The sequence below is a fragment of the Tupaia chinensis genome, unplaced genomic scaffold (assembly GCF_000334495.1).
Source record: "Tupaia chinensis unplaced genomic scaffold, TupChi_1.0 Scaffold000527_1, whole genome shotgun sequence".
NCBI lineage: Eukaryota > Metazoa > Chordata > Mammalia > Scandentia > Tupaiidae > Tupaia > Tupaia belangeri.
The window spans coordinates 6,274,147-6,300,128 of NW_006160040.1; the positions used below are offsets into that span (position 1 = coordinate 6,274,147).

The 25,982-nt window shown below is 42.6% G+C and overlaps 2 protein-coding genes across 5 annotated transcripts in view; both read left to right on the forward strand.

The window, feature by feature from the left end:
- Positions 1-6,922: 6,922 nt before the first annotated feature.
- Positions 6,923-13,429, forward strand: GTF3C6 (general transcription factor IIIC subunit 6). The gene is made up of 6 exons (XM_006156998.3): positions 6,923-7,065; positions 7,423-7,503; positions 9,120-9,183; positions 9,277-9,321; positions 11,483-11,596; positions 13,074-13,429. The coding sequence occupies exons 1-6, from the start codon at positions 7,012-7,014 to the stop codon at positions 13,370-13,372; spliced, it is 657 nt and encodes a 218-aa protein (XP_006157060.1). The 5' UTR covers positions 6,923-7,011; the 3' UTR covers positions 13,373-13,429.
- Positions 13,430-15,998: 2,569 nt separating this feature from the next.
- RPF2 (ribosome production factor 2 homolog) overlaps positions 15,999-25,982 on the forward strand; it is a 47,089-nt gene continuing 37,105 nt past the window's right edge. The window contains exons 1-3 of one of the 4 annotated variants that reach the window (XM_006156999.3): positions 15,999-16,081; positions 18,183-18,315; positions 22,707-22,744. In XM_006156999.3, the coding sequence (XP_006157061.1) occupies positions 16,059-16,081; positions 18,183-18,315; positions 22,707-22,744 (194 nt within the window). In that variant the 5' untranslated portion in view covers positions 15,999-16,058. Of the gene's footprint in view, positions 16,082-17,410; positions 17,466-18,182; positions 18,316-22,706; positions 22,745-25,982 lie in introns of those variants that run through there. The other 3 variants (XM_006157002.3, XM_006157001.3, XM_027775144.1) reach the window with 3 other exon arrangements.

Sequence of the window (25,982 nt, forward strand, 5' to 3'; positions counted from 1 at the left end):
CGAAAGGGAAAGTGAGAAACACTCACCATGGGGGGGGGGGATAGTCATGCTGTAATTCCTTTTTCTCCATTTCTCCTTTCAAGATTCTGGGTGCACACACACACACACACACACACACACACATGCATCCATTGTTTTGTTTTGTTTTTAAAGAGGTTTTTGTCTTAGGAGGTGTGCACTGCCAGGGAGAGAGAGACAGAGACAGTAAGAGGGAAAGTGATAAATCACCTGGGAGGAGCGGGGGAGGGATGGTGGCACTGCAGTCTCTTCTCCTCCAGTCTCCTTGCATTTTGGATATGCATGCACATGCACCCAGTGTGATTTTGAAGCCCTGGAGTCTGAGACTCAAACAGCAGTTGGTCATGAGGAAATTTAATGATGTAACCACTATGTCATCTGCCAGCCCCTATTTTTTTTTTTTTAAGATTTGTGTGTGTGTGTGTGTGTGTGTGTGTGTGTGTACTAGTTGGAGAGAGATACAGACTGAGGAGGGAAAATGAGAAATCACCCTTCAGGGGATATGGCCACATCATAATCCCTTCTCCTTCATTTTCCTCTTGGGATTTTGGGCATGCACGCACACATACTGGAGTGTTTTTTTTTTAAAAAAAGGACAGAAAGAGAGAGAGAGTGAGAAAGAAGGAAAGTGAGAAAGCAAGCCACCAGGTCCGGAGCTCACACCCTGGTTAGCTTTGTGGGAGACCAGTGCCCTTAAGCACCACACCACTGCCAGCCCTGCCCCAGACTGATTTTTAAGCCTCCACATGTAGGACTCAGACTCTGGCTGGCCACATGGAAATCCAATGTGTTAACCGCCATGCAGCATGCAGGACCTACACCCTTGTATTTTTCAAGTCACCAGGTCTGGGACTACAATGGCGGGAGCTAGCCCCCTTAATCTCGCACCATTGGCTGGCTCGACCCTCCTAATATATTTTTTCTTAGTTTGTTGTAAGGTACATATGCTTACCAGAGAGAGAGGGACAGAAAAAGAGAGAGGGAAAATGAGAAATCATCCCACAGGGGGATGGCCACGTTGAGATCTCTTCTCTATTCTCCTCTTAGGATTTTAGCATGCATGCACATGTGCCTGGCTTGATTTTCAAGCCACTGGATCCAGGACTCCACCAGCACAGTTGGCCAGGTGGGATGCAGCAGCCTTAACCTCCATGTCACCTGCTGGTTTCACCTTCCTGATATTCTACGTCTCAGTGTCCCAATGTGTAAAATTGAAGTTAGATTAATGAGGTCCAGGATTTAATTTGTACACATACCAGTTGTTAAGTTATTTAAATTCTTCCATATCAGTCCATAAAAAGCAACCACCCCAAACCCTTAGCTCACCCCAGGCCTGCTATGATCTACCATTCCCAATAACCAACCCCAGTGTGGCTGAGTGGTTATGTTCTACAAATTTGTTGTTGATTATTTTGAACATTCACTCTTGATAATTACCTTTTTGTAAAAATATAATTAATTAATCCATTTTATTTGTTATTATTACTTTTTATTTTGATCAGAGACAGACAGAGAGAGAAACAGAAAGGGAAAGTGAGAAAGCAAGCCGCCATGTCCAGGACTCGAACCACAGTTGGCCAAGTGGGAGTCCAGAACCCTTAACCACCATGCCACCTGCTGGCCTGATAATTACCTTTTGAGATTGTCATGAGGCTTAAAATGGGTTCAGTAAAACAAGCAGAACACTTGATCTTTATTAACTTTCCCCCATCCTGGACATAGGTTCTGAAATTGTCTTTTTTTTTTTTTTTTTTTTTTTTTTGGAGAGATTTTCGCTATAGGGCGTGTGCGCTCGCCAGACAGAGAGAGACATAGAGACAGAAAGTGAGAAATCACCCCCCAGGGGGGATGGTCACGCCGCAATCCCTACTTCTCCATTCTCCTTTCAGGATCTTGGGCATGCATACACATGCGCCCGGCGTGAGTTTTAAGCCACCAGGTCTGGGTTGTGAACCGCGGTCAACTATGTGAGAGTCCAGCGACATAGCCATTACGCTAACTGCTGGTTCCCCTGAAATTGTCTGTCATATGTCCATTGCAAAATTATACTTTGGCTATGCAGCCACCACAGTATCCTGATCTGGCCTTCAAAGAATTTTTTCCTTCATCACCTCAAGCAATTTTTTCTTCTCTATTCAGTTTAAACTAGTTGCTTGTATTCTTCTTATTTTTAAAATAGCTTTATTTTTAAATTTATTTTATTTTATTTTTGAGAGATTTTTGCTACAGGGTACATGCACTCACCAGAGAAATGGAGAGAGACACAGAGACAGAAAGAGAGAAAACATCCCTCAGGAGTGAAGGCCAAATAGCTTCTCCTCTATTCTCCTCTTAGTTTTTGGGCATGAACACACACATGTGCCCGGAGTGAATTTCAAGCTGCTGGGTCCAGGACTCGAATCATGATCAGTCACATGGGAGTCCAGTGACTTAACCACTGCCACTAGTGGCCCAAATAATAACGTTATTAATATCTAATTTCACTGAGGCTAGCAGGCGACATGGTGGTTCAGGCGTTAGACTCCCACATGACCAACAGTGGTTTGAATTCTGGACATGATGGCTTGCTTTCTCACTTTCTAACTCTCTCTCTCTCTCTCTCCCTCTCTTGTGAGCACACATGCCCTATAGCAAATAAAAATAATAATAATAACAATAATAGTAGTAATAATAAATATTTAAAATATGTAATTCATATACTATAAAATTTGCCCTTTTAAAGTAAACAATTCAGTGGTTTTTAGTATATTCATAGGGCTGTGCAACCATCACCATTAACTCCAGAACATTCTCATCACGCACCCCCAAAATCAAACATCCAGTAGCAAACGCTCTCTATACCTTCCTTCCTCCTTCCTTCCTCCCTTTCTTTTCCTTTTTAAATTTTAGTTTACTTTAGAGAAAGTATGCTTGCCAGGGCAGGAGAGAGAGAGAGAGAGAGAGAGGGCCAGTAGATGGCATAATGTTTATGTCGTTGGACTCCCACATAGTCAACTGCAATTTGAGTCCCAGACCCGGTGGCTTAAAATTTACACCGGGTGCATGAGCATGTGTGCCCAAACTACCAAAAGAAGAACGGAGAAAAGATTGTGCCATGTCCATCCTCCCTGGGGGCTGATTTCTGATCTTCTTTCTCTCTGTCTCTCTCTCTCTGTGTCTCTCTAACAAGTCCACATACCCTATAGCAAAAATCTGTGTGTGTGTGTGTGTGTGTGTGTGTGTGAGAGAGAGAGAGATCACCCTCCAGGGGCCAGCTCATGGCTTGGTGATCAGGGTGCTAGACTCTCACATGGTAGACCACAATTTGAGTCCCAGACCTGGGACTTTCCCTCTCTCTCTGTCTCTCTCTGATGATTAAGGCAAGTTCAATAATAATAAGAAGAAGAAATAAATAAGAAATCACCCTTTAGGGGTGAGGAGATGGCCACGCCTCAATCCCTTCTCCCTCATTCTCCTCTCAGGACCTTGGACATACATGGAAGCATGCCATGCATGATTTTTCAAGACACAGGGTCTGGGACTCAGTAGTGTAGCCAGCCATGTGGATCCAGTGCCTTAACCTCTACTCCACCAGCTAGCTCCCCATGCCTTTCCCACAAGCTTTGGTAACCATTTATCTAGATTCTTTTTTTCTCTTCAAATATTTATTGTAACTTGTGATTTACATATAATCATTAAACATCTTGGTAGGGTACAGAATGGTCTTTAAAAGTATGTATACAATGTGGATGGCATAATGGTTACATTGCTGGACTCCCATGTAGTCAACCATACCATGGTTCGAGTACTGGACCTAGAGGCTTAAAACTCACGCCAGGGGCGTGTGCATGTGTGCCCAAAATCCTAAGAGGAGAATGGAGGAGAAGGGATTGGCAGCATAGTCATCCTCCCTGGGGGACGATTTCTTGCTTTCTGTCTCTCTATCTCTCTAGTGAATGCACACAACCTATAGCAAAATCCTCTCTCTCACTCTAGAAAAAAGCATGTATATAATGTATAATAAACCAATCCAGGATATAAACATATTCACCACCTTCAATATTTAACATTATGTTATGTCATGAACATTCAAAACCCAATCCAGGGGACTGGTGGGTGGTATGGTGTTTAAGGCGCTGGACACTCCTACATGGACCACCATGGTTCCAGTTCTGGATCTGGTGGCTTGCATTCTCACTTTCTCTCTCTCTCTCTCTGTCTCTCTCTTGTTAAATTTAAAAATAAATGAATTAATAAATAAAGGTAAAATATATAATTTTTTAAATTCCAAGTTATTCTGCAAGTACATGCTGAATTGTCTACGATGTTCTTTATTGTGAGATACAGTTCTAAAGAAAAAACATATTGATTAAAAATCAGGCAACAATGGGGCTGTCAGGTGGCATGGTGGCTAAGGGCACTGGACTCCCACATGGATTACCATGGTTCGAGTCCTGGAACTGGCAGCTTGCTTTCTCACTTTTCATCTCTCTTTCTGTCTCTCTCTGGTCAAATCAAATAAGTAAAGAAATAAGTAAATATTTAGATAAACAAAAATCAGGCAACAGGGGCCAGCAAGTGGCGAGGTGGTTAAGGGTGCTGGACTCCCACATGGTCGACCGTGATTTGAGTCCTGGACCTGGTGGCTTGCTTTCCTGCTTTCCCTCTCCCTCTCTCTGTACCTGTCTGGTCAAATAAAAAAATAATAATAATAACAAGTGGAGTTAAATAAATAAATAAATAAATATGTTTTTAAAAATTAGGAAACAATCTCATAAACTTTTTGATTTTTTTTTTTGGAGAGGTTTTTGCTATAGGGCACGTGCACTCACCAGACAGACAGAGAGAGACAGAAAGCGAGAAATCACCCCCCAGGGGGGATGGCCACGCTGCAATCCCTTCTCCTCCATTCTCCTCTCGGGATCTTGGGCACGCACGCACATGTGCCCGGCATGAGTTTTAAGCCACCGGGTCCGGGATGCGAACCACGGTCAACTACATGGGAGTCCAATAACATAGCCATTACACTAACTGCTGGTCCCACAATCTCATAAATTAACAAAGATAATTTTAACAAAGCCAGTGAAAGCAGAATTTGTAATTTTCATGTAGAGGACTGTGAGAGATAAAAGCTTACAGTCCAAAAAAAAAAATCTGTGGGTATCAATTATCTGTCCAGTTAGAAATAAGGAAAAGAGAGAAAAAGAACATTTTTACTCCCACATTGTGAGTTCTTGTAAAACCATCGTACTATGCTGTGCAAAAACAAAGTCCTCAAAAAGCAAAAATTAAAAAAAAATTGGGAACCAGCAGTTAGCGTAATGGCTATGTCGCTGGACTCCGACGTAGTCGACCGCGGTTCGTGTCCCGGACCCAGTGGCTTAAAACTCACGCCGGGCGCATGTGCGTGCGTGCCCAAGATCCCGAGAGGAGAATGGAGGAGAAGGGATTGCGGCGTGACCATCCCCCCTGGGGGGTGATTTCTCGCTTTCTGTCTCTATGTCTCTGTCTGTCTGGCGAGCGCACGCGCCCTACAGTGAAAATCTCTCCAAAAAAAAAAAAAAAAACAGAAATTGGAAAGAGATGTTTAAAAGTGAAAACATGGTAGAGCCAGTGATTTGGTGATGGATAGGCTTTCCAAAGTTCTTAATTTAGCCTTTTAAAAAAATTAATTCCAAAGAAAGACTCAATGAGTAATGGTTATGACAAATATATAAACTAAACCTGTGGAGACAACTGTCTATCAATTAACTGGTGAGTTTTCACACTGCTTGAGTGTAAAATATTTGAATCTGCATTTAGTTCCAGCATTCAGTGTTATGAACAATATGTGTGGACTTCGCATATTTCCAGTTTTAGTATATGTGGTGCCGAAGCGAGCACGAACGTCATGTTTTTCTCTAGTTTGCTTGTGTTCTCTTACTTCTGTCTCTTTTTGCTTTCCTGAGCGGTAGTCCCTTACGTATTCCTTTCTTTCTTTCTTTCTTTTTTTTTTTTTTCAGAGATTTTTGCTATAGGGCACATGTGCTCACTGAAGAGACAGAGAGACAGAAACCAAGAAATCACCCACCGGGAGGATGGCCATACCACAATATCTTCTCTTCCATTCTCCTCTCAGGATTTTGGACATACACATACATGCACTGGTGTGAGTTTCAAGCCACAGGTCCGGGACTCGAACCACTGACGGCTACGTGGGAGTCCTGTAATGTAACCATTATGCCATCTACTGGTTCCCCTTAATTATCTCTTGAAGAGCCAGTTTTGTTTCGGTGAATTCTTTCACCATTTGTTTTATCTGGGATACATTCTCTCTCTTTTTCTTTTTCTTTTCACTTTTTAAATTAAGGTTTTGCCGTAGGGCACATGCGCTCACTAGAGATACAGGAGTGAGACAGTGAGAGGGAAAGTGAGAACTCACGTCCCAGGGCGCATAGCCATGTTGTAATCCCTTTTCCTCCCAGGATCCTGGGCACACAGACCCACACACTAGGCGTGATTTTCACGGTACCAGGTCCAGACAGTTGGCCATGTGGCGTAACCTTAAGCCGTCTGCGGGCCTAACCAAGTGTACACCCTTTTTTTTTTTTTTTTTTTTTTTTTTTGCCTTAGGGGCATGGACTGGCTGGAGGGAAAGGGGAAGAGACAGTAAGAGGGAAAGTGAGAAATCACCCCTAGTGGGGATAGTCACTCTGCAATCCGTCTCCTCCATTCTCCTTTTGGGATCTTGAGTATGTACGCACAGGCACTTAGCGTGATTTTCAAACAACGGGATCCGGGACTTGAACCGTAATCCTCAATTCGCATTGTGGGAGTTTAGTGACGTAATCTCTCTCTTTACGTGAACACTCAATCCCTGCGCCCACTGCCACCCTGTAGCCAGAGTCGCCATCTTGCTTCCTGGCAGGACCGGTTTGTGGGTTAAGAACCCTGGGAGCTCCCGCCCGTACTTAAGATGGCGGCTCTGGGTGGGCGCGGCTAGTCACTGGGAGAATACAAACAGGTTGCAGCACCATGGCGGCCGGGGAGAAGCGGATTTGGGAGGACGACGACGAGGAGGAAGAGGAGGTAATAAGCGGACGCCGAAAGTCTGCACTGCGGTCGCGGTGATGCCTGGGCTGGTGGTGTGGGGTAAGGGAGCGGGAAGCGGAGGGCAGGAGGGAAGCCTCCCGCGTTTCGCCAGCTTCTTGCCCCCGGGTGCGGGGACCGGGGGCTACGGGACTCTGCCCTTTCGCCACACCGTGTTTAGAACCCGGAGGTTCCGCGGCGTTACCTAGGCTCATGTTGTTGGCTTCCTGTGGTTGGAAGCAGGGCCGGTTTGAACACGGCATCGTCGCGCTGGGCTTGGGGGGCTTCGATGTTAGCTGCCTCCTCCTGCTCACTCGCATGCTACGACGTTAACCGCTCTGCTCTTTCTTCCACCAGGAGCAGTTGGTTCTGGTCGAGTTTTCAGGAATTATTGATTCAGACTTTCTCTCAAAATGTGAAAATAAATGCAAGATTTTGGTGAGTCTTCTAGAATTAGGGGGTTTTTATAGATTTTCTTAAATTTGAAACACGCATGAATGGTGAAATACTTATCCGCAAAGATTGCTTTATTTATTCTACCTTACAAAGCAATGAGCTCAGGACCGTCCTAGAAGTACAGGGGGCCTTTGGGAGCACATAGTGTTGGCAGACTGGACTCCCCCAGGAACCCGACGCAGGTCCCGCCTATTGCTACACAACAAAACAGGAGCAAAATTGTTGATTAGAGAGGAAAGGAAAATTTAATATAGTGTGGCCACACCTGAAGTACACATAAGACCAACTTACATGAGCTTGTTATGGGGGCGTGTTATGGGGCTAACAGATAGCTAGAGAAAAGAATAAATCTGGTTAATTTTTAGCTGGGGCACAAATGAGTAGTCTTTGAGATGAGTTTCAGCCTTGAACTAAGAGGTGCAGTCAAACTATTCATCTTCAAGATAGGCGGTTCAGGGGCCAACAGGTAGCATAATGGTTAAGATGCTGGACTTCATGTGGTCCACCGGGAAGCCCTGGACCTGGTGGCCTAACGGTAAAGCTGGACATATGTACCTGCATGTTCAAAAATCCCAAGATGAGAACATAGGAGCAGGGACTGTGGCATGGCCAAACCATCCCCCACCACCACCACCCCTTGGGGATGATTTTTCACTTTCTCTCTCTGGCAAGGGCACACACTCTATAGCAAAAATCTCTATTAAAAAAGAAAAAAATAATCAAGAGTTTCAGCTGTGATGGGACAGAACGGTCCTCATTGTTTTAGCTCCAGGTTAGCTGTCTGTTTCTTGAAATTTCTGTAAGAAACCTCAAAAAAAGAGTATCGGTCTGAGAGAAACAGGTTTTGATTTCAACAGCATGGAGTCAGTTTGGCTAAGCAGGCCCTGGTTACAGAACACACCTTATTCTGCTTGAGCATCTCGATGTGTGGCTGGAGAGAAAACTAAAGAATTGGAGGAGGAGTACCAGCAGGTGGTGTGGTGGTTAAGGTACTGGACACTCCCACATGGCTGACCATGGTTTGAGTCCTGGACCTGGTGACTTGCTTTCTCATTTTCTCTCTCTCTCTGATCAAATTTAAAAAATAAATAAGTGAACAAATAGAATTGATAGAATAACTCTTTAGAAAAAAGAATTGGAGGAGGTAACAATTCAGTTTTAGAAAGTGAAGAGGGAAGAAAAAACATAAAATGGAGAAAGACAGTCACGCAAATTAAACTGGAAGGGAGGAAAGATACCTACTATGAAAAGACTTTCTGAAGCCCTCCCACTCTGTTGTAGACTTGAGCTCTGGAAGAGTAAGTTTCCATCTGTTCTTTCACCTTAAAATCTTTGAGCTACTGTTAATAGGACCTCCCTCTGTTATTACCTTAAGCACGAAGAAGATGTAGGTTGAAATAGACCTTGCTGTTGGATTGTGAACTAAGTCTTCAAGCTGTAGCTGCTAAGATCAGAGCAGTTTGTAGCTTATCTTGTACTTGCCAGGACAAGATGCTCTAGAGGCTCCCCAGTTTTGGAAATCCGTTTCCTTGGTAGCGAGACTACACGTGGAAGGCTTTTTCTAATGTGACTGTTTATGATCTTTTGTTCTGTTGTAGGGAATTGACACCGAGAGGCCAATTCTGCAAGTGGATAACTATGTTTTTGCTGGAGAATATGAAGGTAGGAGAATGTCGGATAGATGAAACTCCTTTTTAAAATAAAATTTTCAGGGGAGGTGGCTTTTTAATAATCTGCCTTTACATTTTTTTGCAGATACTCTTGGGACTTGTGTTATATTTGAAGAAAACGTTGAACATGGTAAGTAATAGTATGCTAGACCAACTCCTTTGATCACAAACTGCAGTTGCCCCTTGAACCTGAGGGGTTAGGTACACTGACCTCCCACTGCATCGCTCTGTACAGTCTAAAGTTTGAGTATAACTTTTTTTTTTTTTTTGGAGAGGTTTTTGCTATAGGGCTCACTCACCGGAAAGACAGAGAGAGAGAGACAGAGAAATAGAAAGTGAGAAGTCACCCCTCAGGGGAATGGCCACACCGCAATCCCTTCTCCTCCATTCTCCTCTTGGGATCTTGGGCATGCACTCACACGTGATTGGTGTGAGTTTAAGCCACTGGGTCCGGGACTCGAACGTGGTCAACTACGTGGGAGTCCAGCAACATAGCCATTACGCTAACTGCTGGTCCCACTTTTTTTTTTGTTTTTAATGCCAGAGGGCCAATGTATGTGTATGAGGGAAAAAGAACAAGGGGAAAAAAGAGGATGCCCTCAGCGACAGGGTCCCGTTATACCACAGTTGTTTTTTCTTCGATTCCCCATCCAGTCAAGATCTTACCCAGTATGTCTTTCAAGCCAGTGAGGTAGAGACTCGATCTCTAGTGAGCCATGTTGTCTCTGGCTTCCTCTACACAGCACTTATCTGCTGTATTAGGAGGGTGGCCCCAAATATAAGTTGACTCCCCAAAACTTACCTATTAACAGTCTGTTAGTCACTAGAAGCCTTATGCATAGCATGAAGTTAGTTATGTATTTTGTGTGTTTTATGTGTTATATAATGTGTTCTCATAATAAAGGAAGCCAGAGGAAAAAATGTTACTAAGAAGATCATAAGAAAGAAAATATTATATTGTACCATATTTTCCAATATATTTATTGAAAAACTGCATGTAAGTGGATTTATGCAATTCAAACCGCTGTTGTTCAAAGGTCAGTTGTTTTCATAATTTGTTATGTCTTCACTCCAGTCTCTGGCCTCACGTGGTAAGTCTGGTTTTGGTCTTTTATTTTCAGTGGTAGAATTATATTTCAATTATAGAATCCTGTAGAACCAAATCCTAACTCCAGTTTCCTACTTCATGACTGGAGTCTGTCAAGCCTATGGCTTTACTCTCATTCAGAGCTTTTGTGCTTCTGTTCCCTTAAGACGTTTGTTGTTTTTGAATCTAGTCATACTTTGAAATTTATTTTTGGTTTTGGCTTTTGTTTTTGCTATAGGGAGTTTGTGCTTACCAGAGAGAGACAGAGAGGCAAAGTGAGATGGCCACACTGCAGTCCCTTGTCCTCTGTTTTCTTTTTGGGATTTCTGACTTGTCCTGTGTCACACCACTGACTCCAGGATTCTAACTGTGGTCAGCCACGTAGAAATCCAGTACCTTAATCTCCATGCCACCTGTTGGCTCACATATGTCTTTTTTGAATAATTATTTTATTTAGCTTTGTTTATTTATTTTAATTTGACTAGACAGAGGCAGAGAGTGAGAGAGAGAGAAAGTGAGAAAGCAAGCCACCAGATTCAGGACTTGAGCCCTGGTCGGCCATGTGGGAGTGTCCAGCGCCCCAACCACCACGCCACCTGTTGGTCCCCTTACTGTGCTGTCTTGACAGGAAATTCTTTAGTCTAAGTCCCTAAATTGAAATTAATTAATTATTTATTTATTTACTTTTTTTTTGAGAGGTTTTTGCTATAGGGCACGTGCGCTCGCCAGAAAGACAGACAGAAAGCAAGAAATCACCCCCTGGGGGGATGGCCACGCCGCATCCCTTCTTCTCCATTCTCTTCTCGGGATCTTGGGCACGCACGCACATGTGCCTGGTGTGAGTTTAAGCCACTGGGTCCAGGACTCGAACAGTGGTCAATACACGAGAGTCCAGCGACATAGCCATTACACTAACTGCTGGTCCCAGAAATGTTGTTTTTTTTTTTTTAATAATTATTTTTTAGTTAACTTTATTTTATTTATTTATTTATTTTAATTGACCAGAGAAGGGCAGGGAGAGAGGGAAAGTGAGAAAGCAAGCTGCCAGGTCCAGGACTCAAACCGTGGTTGGCCACATGGGAGTCCAATGCCCTTAACCACCATGCCACCTGCCAGCCCCCCAAAATGGAAATTATTAAGGCTAAACATTATTTTGTTTGATGGCATAAAGCAATGTGATAATTGAGTTCACTTTCTGTTCTAGTGGATGCAGAAGGCAATAATAAAACAGTGTTAAAATATAAATGCCATACAATGAAGAAGCTCAGCATGACAAGAACTCTTCTTTCAGAAAAGAAGGAAGGAGAAGAAAACATAGGTTAGTTCCTTTCATTCTCTGAAGATGGGTGTTTCAGTATTGGCTTTGATGTGACACATCGAATAGGTATGGAGAAAATTATAGGGAAGTAATTTCCTTTAAGGCATGAGATTTCACAGAATGATTTGAGAGTTGAACTCTGGGAAAAAAAGGCATGGAATAGTAATTGAAGTTAATTACTTTAAGTGATTAAAAAATAAAATTGTGGAACTAGCACTGGCAAGATGGTGAAGGGACTGGACTCGCAAATGAGTAACTGTGGTTCAAGTCCCAGATATAGTGGCTTGCTTTGTCACTCTGTCGCTCTCTCTTGCACACACGCCCTATAGCAAGCTTAAAATAATGATAATAAATAAAATAATCATTAAAAAAATAAACTTTAAATAAATTTGCCGAAGTATATGTGCACTTACCAGAGAAAGAGAAGGGGAGAGTATGCGAGCAAGCGTGAAGGAGAGGGGAAAAGACTCCCTGTGGAGCAGGGTTCTGCTAAAATCCCTTTCCTCCATCTTTCCGTGCTTTCTGGATTTTGGGCATGTATACATGTGCTAGTGTGTTTTTCAAGCTGCTAGGTTCAGGATTCAAACCACAGAACTGGCCATATGACATTCAGTGCCCTTACCCACTGGAGCTGGTCCATGATTTTTTTTTTTTTTGAGTTCTTTCTTTCTCCATAAGCAGAAGAGAAAGAGAAGCAGGCACTTTTCAACAGTTTGCGCACACTGCAATTCACCCCTAGCTTTACTCAGTACCAGATCATGGGCACACATGTACCTAGTGTGTTCTGGAGGGTCTCCAGTCATGAACCTAGAACCTTCCCATGTGGGTCAGCCCTGTATAGTGTTAGGTTACTGCTGTACCACTGTCCAGCCATTTATAGTGGCTCGTTTTAAAAATAATTGTATTTATGTTTTTATTTATCTTTATTGTTTTTAAAGAATTATTTATTATTATAATTTATGTTCACTAGAGAGAGAAAGTGAGAAAGTAAGCTGCCAGGTCTGGGACTCTAACCCTGGTCAGCTATATGGGAGTCCTGCATTCCAAGGTCTCAGTGGAAGGTAGAAATTACATGATTATTGGTAATTTTTTTTTTTTTTTTCTTAAGAGAGATTTTTGCTATAGGACGCATGTGCTTGCTGGAGAGACAGAGTGTGAGAAATCACCTTCTTGGGAGGATGACCATGCTGCGATCCCTTCTCCATTCTCCTCTTGGGAATTTTTGGGGGCATGCATGCATGTACCTGGTATGAATTTTAAACCACTGGGTCCGGGACTTGTGGTCGACTATGTGGGAGTCCAGAGACATAAACATGCTATCTGCTGGTCCCTATTTATTGGTAATAGTAGACATGATGTTTGTGGTTTATATTGTAGTTTTACTCGGACATGTATTCATAGCATGAAAATTTATATTAAGGAAAAATATTCAAAGTCTTTTTTTCGTGTTTCTTTCTTGGTTTGTCACCCAAATTAGGTGGAGTGGAATGGTTGCAAATCAAGGATAACGATTTCTCCTACAGACCCAACATGATGTGTAGCTTTCTACATGAAAATGAAGATGAAGCTGCAGCTTCATCCTCTAATAAACCTTCGGAGTTGGAAGAACAAGAGATTCAGACGAAAGACGGTTCAGACTTGAGCTATGAACAGGAAAAACCTTCACATTTACAAAGAGAGGGTTCTGGTGCTATTGTCCATATTCCTTCTGCTGAGACAGAAGATTCTGTTTTTATGGAAACTCAAACTGCTGGTTTGGATATCACTCCTAGTTGAATGTTTCTTTAAACAATAAACTTGTTACAGTTTTTATATAAAATAATCAGCTATGTAGCTTTCGGTTTACTGTTGTGTTTTTTGTTAGCTATATACATATTTGTAATTACAGCACAATATAATATGCCAGAATCATTCAGGACAAGCCATGAATTGAATTTTTTTTTTTTTTTTTGCTATAGGGTGAGTGCATTCACCATGGACACAGTAAGAGGGAAAGTGAGATATCACCCACCAAAGGGAATAGCCATGCCACAGTTCTTTCTCCTGCACTCTCCTCCTGGGATTTTTGGGCATGCACACCTGGCATGAGCTTTAAGCTTTTGGGATTGGGACTCGAACTGCATTCGGCCACGTGTGTGTCTAATACCTTAACCACCACATTACTTGCTGGCCCCATAAATTGAATTTTTTATTTATTTAATTTTATTTTTTTATTTTTATTTTTTTTTCTTTTTGCCTTAGGGCACATGTGGTCACCTGAGTGAGAGAGAGAGGGAACATGAGAAATCACCCCCCTCCAGGGGAATTGGCCATGCAATAGTCCCTCTCCTCCATTTTCCCAGGATCTTGGGCACATGCATGGTCCCAGTGTGATTCAAGTCACCAGGTCCAGGACTTGAACCATGGTTGGTCATGTAGGAGTCCAGCGATGTAACCGCCATGGCATCTGCTGCCTCTGGATTAAATTTTTAAAGGCATGGTTTCAGGTGTGGTTAAGGCAGCTGGATTTCATATAGCCAAGTACACAGTTCAAGTCCCAGACCCTGCAGCTTGAAAAAATACACTGGATGTGGGGACTAGCAAATGGTGTAACATCATCGTTAGACTTCCATGTAGTGGACCATGGTTCAAGTCTTGGACCTGGTGATTTAACTCATGCCGGGCGCATGTGCATGCATGCCAAAGATCCTGAAAGGAGAATGGAGGAGAAGGGATTGCGGCATGTCCATCCCCCCTGGGGGAAATGATTTTTCCATGTCAAGCACACTCTATAGCAAAAATCTTTTTTTTTTTTAAGTTTAAACCATGCTAGTATTTTCTTTCTGTTTTAAAGTTACTTTATTCTTTTTTTAATAAAAAAAATTGCATTTACTTAGAAGCTTTCAGAATGTCAACAAAACAGCTGCCAACTTTTTTTTTTTGCAATTACAGTGTGGTTTTCAGTTAACAGAATAACAATTATTTTGTATAAGCTGCATCAGAGACAACTGAAGATGAAATCTTTTAAGAGGCCACCTTTTTTTTTTTCTTTTTTCTTTTTTTGGAGAGGTTTTTGCTATAGGGCGTGTGTGCTCGCCAGAAAGAGCAAGACAGAAAGCAAGAAATCACCCCCCCCCCCCCCCCGGTGGGAATGGCCACGCTGCAATCCCTTCTCCTCCATTCTCCTCTCAGGATCTGGGGTACGCATGCACATGTGCCCGGTGTGAGTTTAAGCTACTGGGTCCAGGACTCAAACTGTGGTCGACTACATGGGAGTACAGCGACATAGCCATTAAAGCTAACTTCTGGTCCCAAGAGGCCATCTTGGAGTTGGCAGGTGGAGTGGTTGTTAAGGTGCTGGACTCCCACATCCAGTTTGAGTCCCAGACTGTGTGGCTTGCTTCCTCACTTTCTCTCTGGTCAAATTAAAAAATCATAGTAAATTAACTTAGGTTAAAAATAAAAGAGGCTAAAAAATAAAAAAATAAAAAAGAGGCTATCTTTTAGTCTGCCACAGTATTTTATTTAGGAATGGGGAAAAAAAAAATACTGACGTGCCTAGGGTCAGCAAGTGGTGTGGTTCCCACACGGGTTATAGTGCAGTTACAGTCCCGGACTTAGCAGTTTGAAAATCATGATGGGTACCTTTCCACGTGTGCCCCAAATCCTAAGAGAATGGAGGAGAAGGGATTGTAGAGTGGCTAGGTAAAACTTAAAAAACAAACAAGAACAGGCAATAAGTGGCATGGATGTTAAGGTGGCTGATCCCATATGGTCAACTGAGGTTTGCCACCTGGATCCAGCAGCTTTAAAATCATGCCGGGCATGAGTGTGTGTGTGCCAAAATCCCAAGAGGAGAATGGAGAAGAGATTGTGGCCTGGCCATCCTCCAGGGTGTTGATTTCTTACTTTCTCTATCTCTGTCTAACCCATATACCCTATGGCAACCTAAAAAACAAATATGTATTTTTTAAAATTTTTTTTTTCTTTTTGGTATTTTATGTACTAGGAAACTGCAGTCATAAACTCTTCCTCATGACCTCACAGGTCAGTCAGTTGCACCCATTTCAGATTAGTATTTTCAGTGACTGTTGAGGTCTAGCACCCTGTGGAATTCCCAGAATAACACCCAGACCCAGAACACCTGACTTCAGATTTATGCATACGCTGGAACAACAAGCTTCGCAAAAGTCTATTTAAAGTTTTATTTTGCATTTAGGAGTCACTCCCAAAATTTCTTTTTAATCGCCAATTCAGAAGACTTTTTTCGTAACGTGGGAAAGTGCTCATCCAAAAAGTCGTAACCAAGGTAACAACGCTTGATCCCACCCAAAATGGCAGCCGAGGACTCCGGGTGCCTGCGGCCCGCCGACCCAGGAAGTGACGTCACGGCTAGTTTCCGGTTCCGCCCGTTCCGGCGCGCGGACCTATCTCGTGTATCCTTGCGGTGCACGTGTGTTCCCGGATTCTGGTGGCGGTAGCAATGGACGCTTTGGATCGAGTTGTGTAAGTGGGCTGGTCCGCTCTCCTGACGTGCGCGAGAAGGGCTTCTCTTGGGGGGACGGCGCCTCCTCTACCCGCTCCGGCCGTCACTCCCACCTGACGCCCCTTTCCGTGGGGCCTGGTGGGGCTGGGCGGTCTACCTGCCCGGGTCTTCTGCTTGTGCAGCCTGCCCACACGGAGACCGGGAAGCCCACGAGTGGGAGCCAGGGATGGGGTGCGGGCGAGGCTTTGGCTGCTTTTAACCCTAGCCGGCCGAAAGACGTCTGGCTGCGGAAGTGTGAGCAAGGGTGGATTGGGAGTGCTTAGAGCACAGGCCTCGGCATCTGACAGGTCTAAGTGACAGTACTGGCGCTTGCCCTTACAAGCGTTGTGACCACTAAGGCTCCCTAAGTCTCAGTTTACTCTGTAAAATAGGGATCATAATAGTCACTGTATAACGAGCTGTGAGAGTTAGGAGAACATGTATAAAGCCTCTGCCACGTAGAAATGCTCAGTAGCTTTTTGTTTTCCTTCCGACTTTGTACACTTCTCTCAGAAAGCAAGAAATCACCCCCCCCATCCCCCACCCCCCGACCCCACGGAGGGGGATGGCCACGCCGCAATCCCTTCTCCTCCTTTCCCCTCTCGGGATCTTGGGCACGCATACACACGCGCCCGGCGTGAGTTTTAAGCCACCGATCTGAGATGCGAACCACGGTAGACTACGTTGGAGTCCAGCGACATAGCCATTAAGCTAACTGCTGTTCCTGAGTGACGTCTGTTTTAAAGTCTTCTAAAAAATATTTATTGAACTCCTAAGTATCCCTGCTCTTATTTGCTATGATTTTTTTTTTTTTTTTGCAATTTTACGTGTTACTCACAAGGACGGTTTCTTTTCAGTTACTAATTCAGATTTTTTGGACACCTATACCTATTGATGTTGGGTGAGACTAGCTTATTGTCTAATTAGGGAAGAAATGACTAATAAAACACATGGAGTGCTATTTGTAGTCATTGTTGGTTAATGGAAGTAGCAAACCATGTGGAAATTAGAGCACACAGCTCTTCTGTATAGGTGTTCTTTAACTGCCTTCATTTGATTTAATAAATTTAATAGTGTGTCTTTTATCAACCAGTAATGGATTAGAGGCTTCATACATGACATTTTATCCAGAGCAGAATTATTAAAATCGTGTTCACTTGTGTTTTTTATTTTTTAGTTAATATTTTAGAAAAAGGCAGTAAGCAATACAGCAGGTGGCATGACAGCTTAGGTGCTGGACTCCACATAACTGACCACGGTTCAAGTCCCAGATCTGGCACTTGAAAATCACGTTGGGTGTGTGCCCAAAATCCCAAGAGGAAAATGGAGATGGGGAGATTATGGCCTGGCCATCCTTTCTGAGAGGTGATTTCCTCACTTTCTTTCCCATTGTCTCTTTCCTATGAATGCTCTTGCCCTATGGCAGAAAAAAAAGACCAGCATGTGGCATGGTGGTTGAGGTGCTGGACTCCCATATAGCCAACTGTAGTTTAAGTCCGTGACCTGGTGGCTTATTTTATTGCTTTTTTGCTCTCTCTTTCTCTGGTGAGAACATGTGCTCTATAGCAAAAATAATAGTAAATAAATAATTCTTCAATTAAAGAAAGATAAAGCAGTATAAAAGAAGCTGGGAGGGGGTGTCAGCAGGTAGCATGGTAGTTAAGGGCGCTGGACTCTCACATGGTTGACCATGGTTCAAGTCCTAGACCTGGCGGCTTGCTTTCTCACCTCTTCCCCACTGTCCCTTTCTGGTAAAATTTAAATGGATGAATAAATAAATAAAATTAAATAAAAAATAATTATTTTTAAAAAAAGAATGCTGGAAAAATCAAAGTGAGAGCTTTAAAAGAAAAAAAAAAAAACCCAAAGCCTAACAAAACACTTATTTAACAGTAACAATGGGATGTCTTTTATAAATATTTACCTACAAAGTGAGATTTTGTTTAATGGTAGAATCCTACCTGATAAGTAATGTTGATTTAATGTCTTCTTGATTTTTAAGAATTTGCACATTTGACAATTCATGGTTTTGCAGTATGTGGAAAATATTTAAATTGTTATAAATTGTGCTTTTCTGAATAGAAAGCCCAAAACAAAAAGGGCTAAGAGATTCCTTGACAAGAGAGAACCGAAACTCAGTGAAAATATTAAAAATGCCATGCTGATTAAAGGTGGAAATGCAAATTCAACAGTGACACAAGTACTTAAAGATGTGGTAAGTATTATACTTTTTAAAATGGTATTTAAATCATTTTAGAAGTTTCAGCATACTAGGCTGAGCTGCTAGAGAAATACATGGATAAGTTGTCTTAAGAACTATTGGGTCATTGGGAAAGTCATGATACATGTTTGCATAGAAAAACATAGAAAAATAGCATCATGACTTTCCCAACAACCTAATGTTATTCTAGTTTTAGAGGACAGAAGCTCAAATTGGAGGGCCGGGAGGTGGCATGGTGGTTAAGGTGCTGGACTCCCATATGGTTGACTGTGGTTCAAGTCTTGGACCTGGCAGCTTGCTTTTGTACTTTCCCTCTCTCTCTCTCTCTGTGTCTCTCAGATCAAATGAAGAAATAATAATAATACATTAAATTAAATAAAATAATTATTTAGGGACCAGCAGGTAGCATGATGGTTGGAGCACTGGACACTCCCACATGGCTGACCAGGGTTAGAGTCCTGAATCTGGTGGCTTGCTTTCTCACTTCTTCTCTTTCTCACTCTCTGTCTCTCTCTGGTCAAATTAAAAAAATAAATGAATGAATAAATAAAATAAATAATTATTTTTAAAATTCAATAAAATAATAATAATTATTATTTTTTTAAAAGCTCAAGTTGGAGATCATTTGCTCTGCCAAGGCATTGACTGTTGATGGTCCTTAAAGTAACTAGTTCCCTTAATAAATTTAAACTGATTTTGGTTACTAGAATTTGGTTTACTCACATTTTAGGAACACATCAATTTTTCTTTTTTTTTTTGAGAAGTTTTTGCCATAGGGTGCATGAGCTCGCCAGACAGACAGAGACAGAGAAACAGAAAGTGAGAAATCACCCCCCAGGGGCGATGGTCATGCCGCAATCCCTTCTCCTCCGTTCTCCTCCCAGGATCTTGGGCACACATGCACACGCACCCGGCGTGAGTCTTAAGCCACCAGGACGCGAACCGCAGTTGACTACATGGGAGTCTAGTGACATAGCCATTACGCTAACTGCTGGTCCCGGAACATATCAATTTTTAAAGTAAAGTAACTGCATATAGTATTACTGAATATTTAATCAGCAACATAGTTCCTGTGCCAGGTACTGGGAATTAATAGATAAGCTACAGTCCCCTCTCTTTAGTAAGCATACTAAGAGAAACAAACATGTAAGAAGTTACATCATTGTGTATTAAGTATGGTGGAGGTATGTGCAGGGTAGAGTAGGAAACAATTAAAATGGCATAGGGAGACTCACACACAGGGGTCCCAGAGATAACACTTAAACTTGATTTTAAAGGAGGAATTGGAGGGAGGGAGTAAGAGAAGGGTTTCCACAGCTGAAGAAGTGTGTGCACAAGGGAGTATAGGGAAGCATGATGCATTTGGAGAACTGCAAATGCTCATAAGTGGCGGTAGCTAAAGGAGAGTGGGATAGAAGATGATGTAGAGATCATATAGTAACATGGAGCTTGAGTTACAATCTGAAGTTCTGTGGACTTGGAAAGATTTTAAAAGATGCGATCAGTCTTTTTTTTTTTTTTTTTCTTTTGAAATGTCTTATTTTATTTAGATAACATTCTGATCACACATGGTCCAAGCACATTCAAATAATAAATCGAATATATAATCAGATGTTAAAAGATTGGTCTTCAAACGTTATAGCCAACGATGCCACATTTGCCTATGATCTCGCCAATGTAAAACCACACCTACATCTCAGTGACCACCAAACCATTCAGTAGAGCATCCTTAACGTGAGCTGTTTGAAGCTACCGGTTTGAGCACTACTGACTTTTTTTTTTTTTTTTTTGGAGAGATTTTCACTGTAGGGCGCGTGCGCTCGCCAGACAGAGAGAGACATAGAAACAGAAAGCGAGAAATCACCCCCCAGGGGGGATGGTCACGCCGCAATCCCTTCTCCTCCATTCTCCTCTCGGGATCTTGGGCACGCACGCACACGCGCCCGGCGTGAGTTTTAAGCCACCGGGTCCAGGACACGAACCGCGGTCGACCACGTGGGAATCCAGCGACATAGCCATTACGCTAACTGCTGGTTCCCCTGACTATTTTTTTTCAGGCTCCGAATAGCTGTAGGGATCTCAGCAGGGGTTGGAGGAACTAGCTCAACCTTGGCATAGTGTAAAATGTGGCTAATCGAGGCTTTGAGTAAGTCACAGCAGCATTCACCAGCACGGAGACCTTCTCTGCGAGGTTACAGATTAATGAAATCAACTAAGTCATTTAATACATTTTTACACTCGACTAAACTCCCTTTGCTTATAGTCTTTTCAGATAACTGAATGCCTATACATGTTCATTATTTTAAAAAAATTTTTAAATAGGAGCCATCAGGCAGCATGGTGGTTAAAGGTGCTAGACTTCCTCATGGCACCACGGTTTGAGTCCTGGACCTGGCACCTTACTTTCTCACTATCTTTCTCTCTCTATCTTACTCTGGTCAAATTTTTAAAAAAGATGATAAATAAAGGAAATAATTCTTTTTAAAAAAGTAAATAATTTTATTTTATTTATTATTATTATTTTAAACTTGTTATAGACTATGTGCACTCACCAGAGAGAGATGGGGGTGGGGGAGTGAGAAAGCAAGACACCAGGTATGACTTGAACCATGGTCAGCCATGTGGGAGTCTAGCACCCTAACTACCATGCTACCTGGTAGCCCCTAAATAAAATGTTTTTTTAAGTTTATTTCTTCTCTGAGTGAGACAGACTGGCACCCTCAACAGAATTTTGATGTGTAATCCACCCCAGCTTCAGCCAGTCCCACATTATGGTCAGACACATGTTTGGTGGTCTCTGGGAGGTCTCCAGATGGGAATCTGGAACTTTTCAAGTGGATCAGCCTCACAGAATATCATTTTACCACTGCACCACTGTCTAGCTTCATGTTAATCCTTTTTCTTTTAATTGTAGAGGGTACATGTACTCAGCCAAAGGTGGGGGCAGGGAGAGAGAATGAACATGTCCCTGGTTTGTTTTTTTCAAGCTACAGGGTCTAGAACTTGAACCACAGTTGGCCATGTAGGATCTGGCTTACAGTGCAGTGTTTAAACTCTGTTCTGTGGGGCTGGCCTGCCTGTTCTTTTCTGAAATGTCTGTCTGAATGTCATTTTGAGACATAGACTTCCTCCAGTATCCTGTTATATAATAAACCGATGTATTTAAGTAAGCTCTAATTCTTTCTCTTTTTCTGTTTTTGTTTGTTTGTTTTTTTAATATGTTATAGGCTGTATGTGCTCAACAGAGAGAAGTGAGAAAGCACCTCCCAAGGGGCAAGGCCACTCACAATTCCTTTTCCATTCTCTTATGATTTTGGGCATTCATGGGCATGTGCCTGGTGTGTTTCTCAAGCCACAGCATCCAATATATCCCTTTTTTAAGGGCTTTGTTTAAACTCTGGCGGATATTCCGATTATTACCATTGTGGATTGCATTCTTTTCTTTGCAGACAACGTTATTTTAGTTCCATCAGCTTTTCCTAGTAGGATTTATATTTTTTCCTTTTTCTTTCTACTCAGATTGTTTGCTTAGAGAGAACAGGTTTGATAGAATATAAAGAAATGAAGAGAATCATTTACGTGGAATAGGCTATCAAAAGGGCATAGAGGGACCAGCAGTTAGCGTAATGGCTATGTCACTGGACTCCCACGTAGTCGACCGTGGTTTGAGTCCCGGACCCGGTGGCTTAAACTCACGCCAGGCATGTGTGCGTGCGTGCCCAAGATCCCAAGAGGAGAATGGAGGAGAAGGGATTGCGGCATGGCCATCCCCCCTGGGGGGTGATTTCTTGCTTTCTGTCTCTCTCTCTCTCTCTCTCTCTCTCTCTCTCTCTCTGTCTGGCGAGTGCACACGCCCTATAGCGAAAACCTCTCCAAAAAAAAAAAAAGAAAAAGAAAAGGGCATAGACACCTTTAATTAGGTAAATCTAATCTAAGAATAGTAAACTAATGTTACAAGATATTTCAGGTTATCAAAACGGAATCTAATGGGGGACCAGCAGTTAGTGTAATGGCTATGTTGCTGTACTCCCATGTAGTCGACCACGGTTTGCCTCCCGGACCCGGTGGCTTAAACTCATTCCGGGCACATGTGCGTGCGTGCCCAAGATCCCGAGAGGGGAATGGAGGAGAAGGGATTGCGGCGTGGCCATCCCCCCTGGGGAGTAATTTCTCACTTTCTGTCTCTCTGTCTCTCTCTGTCTTTCTAGCGAGTGCATGCGCCCTATAGCAAAAACCTCTCAAAAAAAAAAAAGGAAGCTAATGGAAAACATCAGAACAGGATTCAGGGACCAGACTGATCTTACAGCGTGAATGTTACTGCAAATTATTTTTATCTGCTTTTCAGAATGTGTTTTGTTTTGAAAACTATAAATTATGTTTTACAGTATGCACTGAAGAAACCGTATGGTGTTATGTATAAAAAGTAAGTCATTTCTTTTATGTTAAATAGTTTTGTTTCTTTATAAAAGTAAGTACTGCTTTATGAAAAATTGAGGAAAAAATTGTTCAGAGTTACTGTGTTCCTTAAGTGTAGCTGTTAGTACTATATTTAAGTTTTTTTCCTGGACTGTTTCATTTGTATCAAGTGTTCTTACACACTTGTAATAATAGTATATATGCTTTATTTTTAATTAATTGTAGATTTACATAAAAGTTGCCAAAAATAATACAGAATTCCAATAGACCCTCCACCCAACTTCCCCCAGTGTTAAATCTTGCATAACCATAGTACAGTTAATAAAACTAAGAAGTCAGTGTTGGTGCAATAATATTAAGTACATTTCAGACTGACTTATTTGGTTGGTACCAGTTTTTCCTCTTATCGCCTTTTTCTCTTTTGACATCCTACATTGCTTTTAGCTGTCTTCAATTTGTGACAATTCCTCAGTCTTTGATAACCTTGACACTTGTTGAGAATTTGTCAGTTATTTTGTAAATTAATCCCTCCATTGGGGGGTATGTCTTAAGTTTTCTCAAGAATAAACTGAGGTTGGGACCAGCATTTGGTATAATGGCTACGTCGCTGGGCTCCCATGTAGTTGACGGTGGTTCAAATCCCAGACCTGGTGGCTTAAACTCACAATGGGTGCATGTGCATGTGTGCCCGAGATCCCGAGAGGAGAATGGAGGAAAAGGGATTGTGGTGTGGCTATCCTCCCAGGGGGGGATTTCTCGCTTTCTGTCTCTCTGTGCCTTTCTGGCAAGTGCATGTGCTCTATAGCAAATAAACCTCTCAAAAAATTAATAATAAATTGAGGTTAAGCTTTTTTATTGGTCAAGAACACCACAGGAATGATGTTTTTCTCAGTAAATAATCTGAGGAGATACATAGGGTACAATGTGTCTTTGCAGTTTTTGTAAAAATTTATTTTTTCCATGAGAAAGATCCAGGCACCCCAAAATAGGGTCCCCATGCCATGATTGAACCCCAGCCTCAACCAACCAGGATCGTGAACATGTGTATGCTCAGTATGTACAGGGTGGCCTCAGGACAAGAACATGGGTCTTCCCCATGTGCCCTCCGCATTTCAGAGTGTTGGGTTGCTTCTACACCACCGTAGCTACCCTGTAAAATAATACTTTATGCTGTGCAGTTTTAGGGGTTTTAACAAATACATTGAGTTGTATCTGCTGCCATGATCCTGACACAGAACAGTTGTATTGCCCTAAAAGCTCCCTTTTGTAGTGCTTCTGTGTAGTCAGAGCTCCCTGTTCTCTACCCCTGGAAACCAGTAATTTGTTTCTCATTCCTCTAGTTTTCCCTTCTCTAGAACGTCACATAAATACCATTGTATACCATGTGGCCTCTGGCACTTTTTTTTTTTTTTTTTTTTAGTTTGTTTCATGTGAGAGAAAAGGATAAGCACTCTTGCACTCTCAACAGGGTCTCATGCTGCAGTTGAAGTCCTACTGCCTCCCAGCGTTGTGGGAATGTGTGCCCACACCTTGTATATACAGTTGACCTGGAATCAAGTGATTTCTCACTATCCCTCTCCCTGTCTCTCTCCAGGAAGCACATATGCCCTATGGCAAAAGCCTTATTTAAAAAAAAAAAAAACTGACTAATACAGTAGTTACGTTAATCCTAGAGGAATAAATCATCATCCATAGATAAGTGTTGTGTACATTTGATGTATTTTTCTCCCAGTATATTTTCCATATTTATACATTCATTTTATTTGTGTTTTTTTTTTTTCCCTTTGACAAATTTGTCACAGGGCACGAGTGCTTGCCAGAGAGAGAGTGAGAGAAGAAAGGGGGGAAGGCATCCTCCAGTGGGACGTGGTCATCCTGCAATCCTTCCTCTTCGATCTCTAACCTGTCAGGGTTTTGGTATGTGTGCACACATGGCTCTGCATGTCCTTTTATTCTTATAAACAGAATAGCATGTTTTTTTTTTTGGAGAGGTTTTTGCTATAGGGCGTGTGCACTCGCCAGACAGAGAGAGACAGAAAGCAGGAAATCACCCCCCAGGGGGGATGGCCACGCCACAATCCCTTCTCCTCCATTCTCCTCTCGGGATCTTGGGCACGCACACACACGCACCCGGCGTGAGTTTAAGCCACCGGGTCCGGGACTCGAACCACGGTCGACTACGTGGGAGTCCAGCGACATAGCCATTACGCTAACTGCTGGTCCCAGAATAGCATGTTGTTATATGATTTTGTTTTCTTTTCTCTCTCTCTTTTTTTTTTTTTTTTTAATTTGCTATGGGGCCTGTATGCTCTCTAGAGAGAGAGAGAGAGAAAGAGAGAGAGGGAAAGTGAGAAAGCATTCCCTTAGGGGATGACCATGCTGCAATCCCTTCTGCAGTTTTCTCTTGGGATTTTGAGTAACTCACCTGGCTTGTCTTTGAAGCCACCAGCTCTGAGAATTGAACCATGCAGTTGGCCACGTGGGGTGTCACCACCTTAACCACAGGGCCACCTTGCTAGCTCGATTTTTTTTCCCTTTATTTTAGCTTTTTTTTTTAATTTTATGTTAGGGCACATGTGCTTGTGGCAGAGAGAAAGACAGACAGTGAGAGGGAAGGTGAGAAATTACCTCCTGGGGGAGATGGCCATGCAGTAATCTCTTCTCCATTCTCCCCTCAGGATTTTGGACATGTATGCACATGCTCCTGGTGTGAATTTGAAGCCTCTGGGCCTGGGACTCAAACGACGGTTGACCATGTGGGAGTCCAGCAATGTGACCATGATGCCATCTGCTGGTCCCAGCTTGGCATGATTTCCAAGCTGCCCAGTCTGGTACTCAAATCACAGTCAGCCATGTAGGTGCCTAGCACCTTAACCTGGCCTCCAATTTATTTTCTCTCGTGTCTTTCCAGAATTTGTTTAGGCATATTTAAATGCATAAAAATATATATTCTTGTTAATTTCCCTTTTCACTTGGAAGATAGCATGTTCTGCATTCCTCTCCACCCTGTTCTCTAGGTCCACTGGTACTTCTGCTCCAATCCACTGGTTTTCTCGTCTTCTTCTAGGTGCTGTGAGAGCTTCTTACCAGCACTTGTCAGTCTTGCTGCGGAGTAGCCTGTTCTCAGAAATCAGAGTGGTCCTGGGACGCGCAGTTAGTGTAATGGCTATCTTGCTGAACTCCCACGTAGTCGACCGCGGTTCGAGTCCCGGACCCAGTGGCTTAAACTCACACCGGGCACATGT

Bases quoted from the DNA above. Each gene is read 5' to 3' on its own strand.
- GTF3C6 (XM_006156998.3), top strand. From the start codon at position 7,012: ATGGCGGCCGGGGAGAAGCGGATTTGGGAGGACGACGACGAGGAGGAA. The intron at 9,184-9,276 runs GTAGGAGAATGT...ATTTTTTTGCAG, and splicing joins TTTTGCTGGAGAATATGAAG to ATACTCTTGGGACTTGTGTT. The intron at 9,322-11,482 runs GTAAGTAATAGT...TTTCTGTTCTAG, and splicing joins TGAAGAAAACGTTGAACATG to TGGATGCAGAAGGCAATAAT.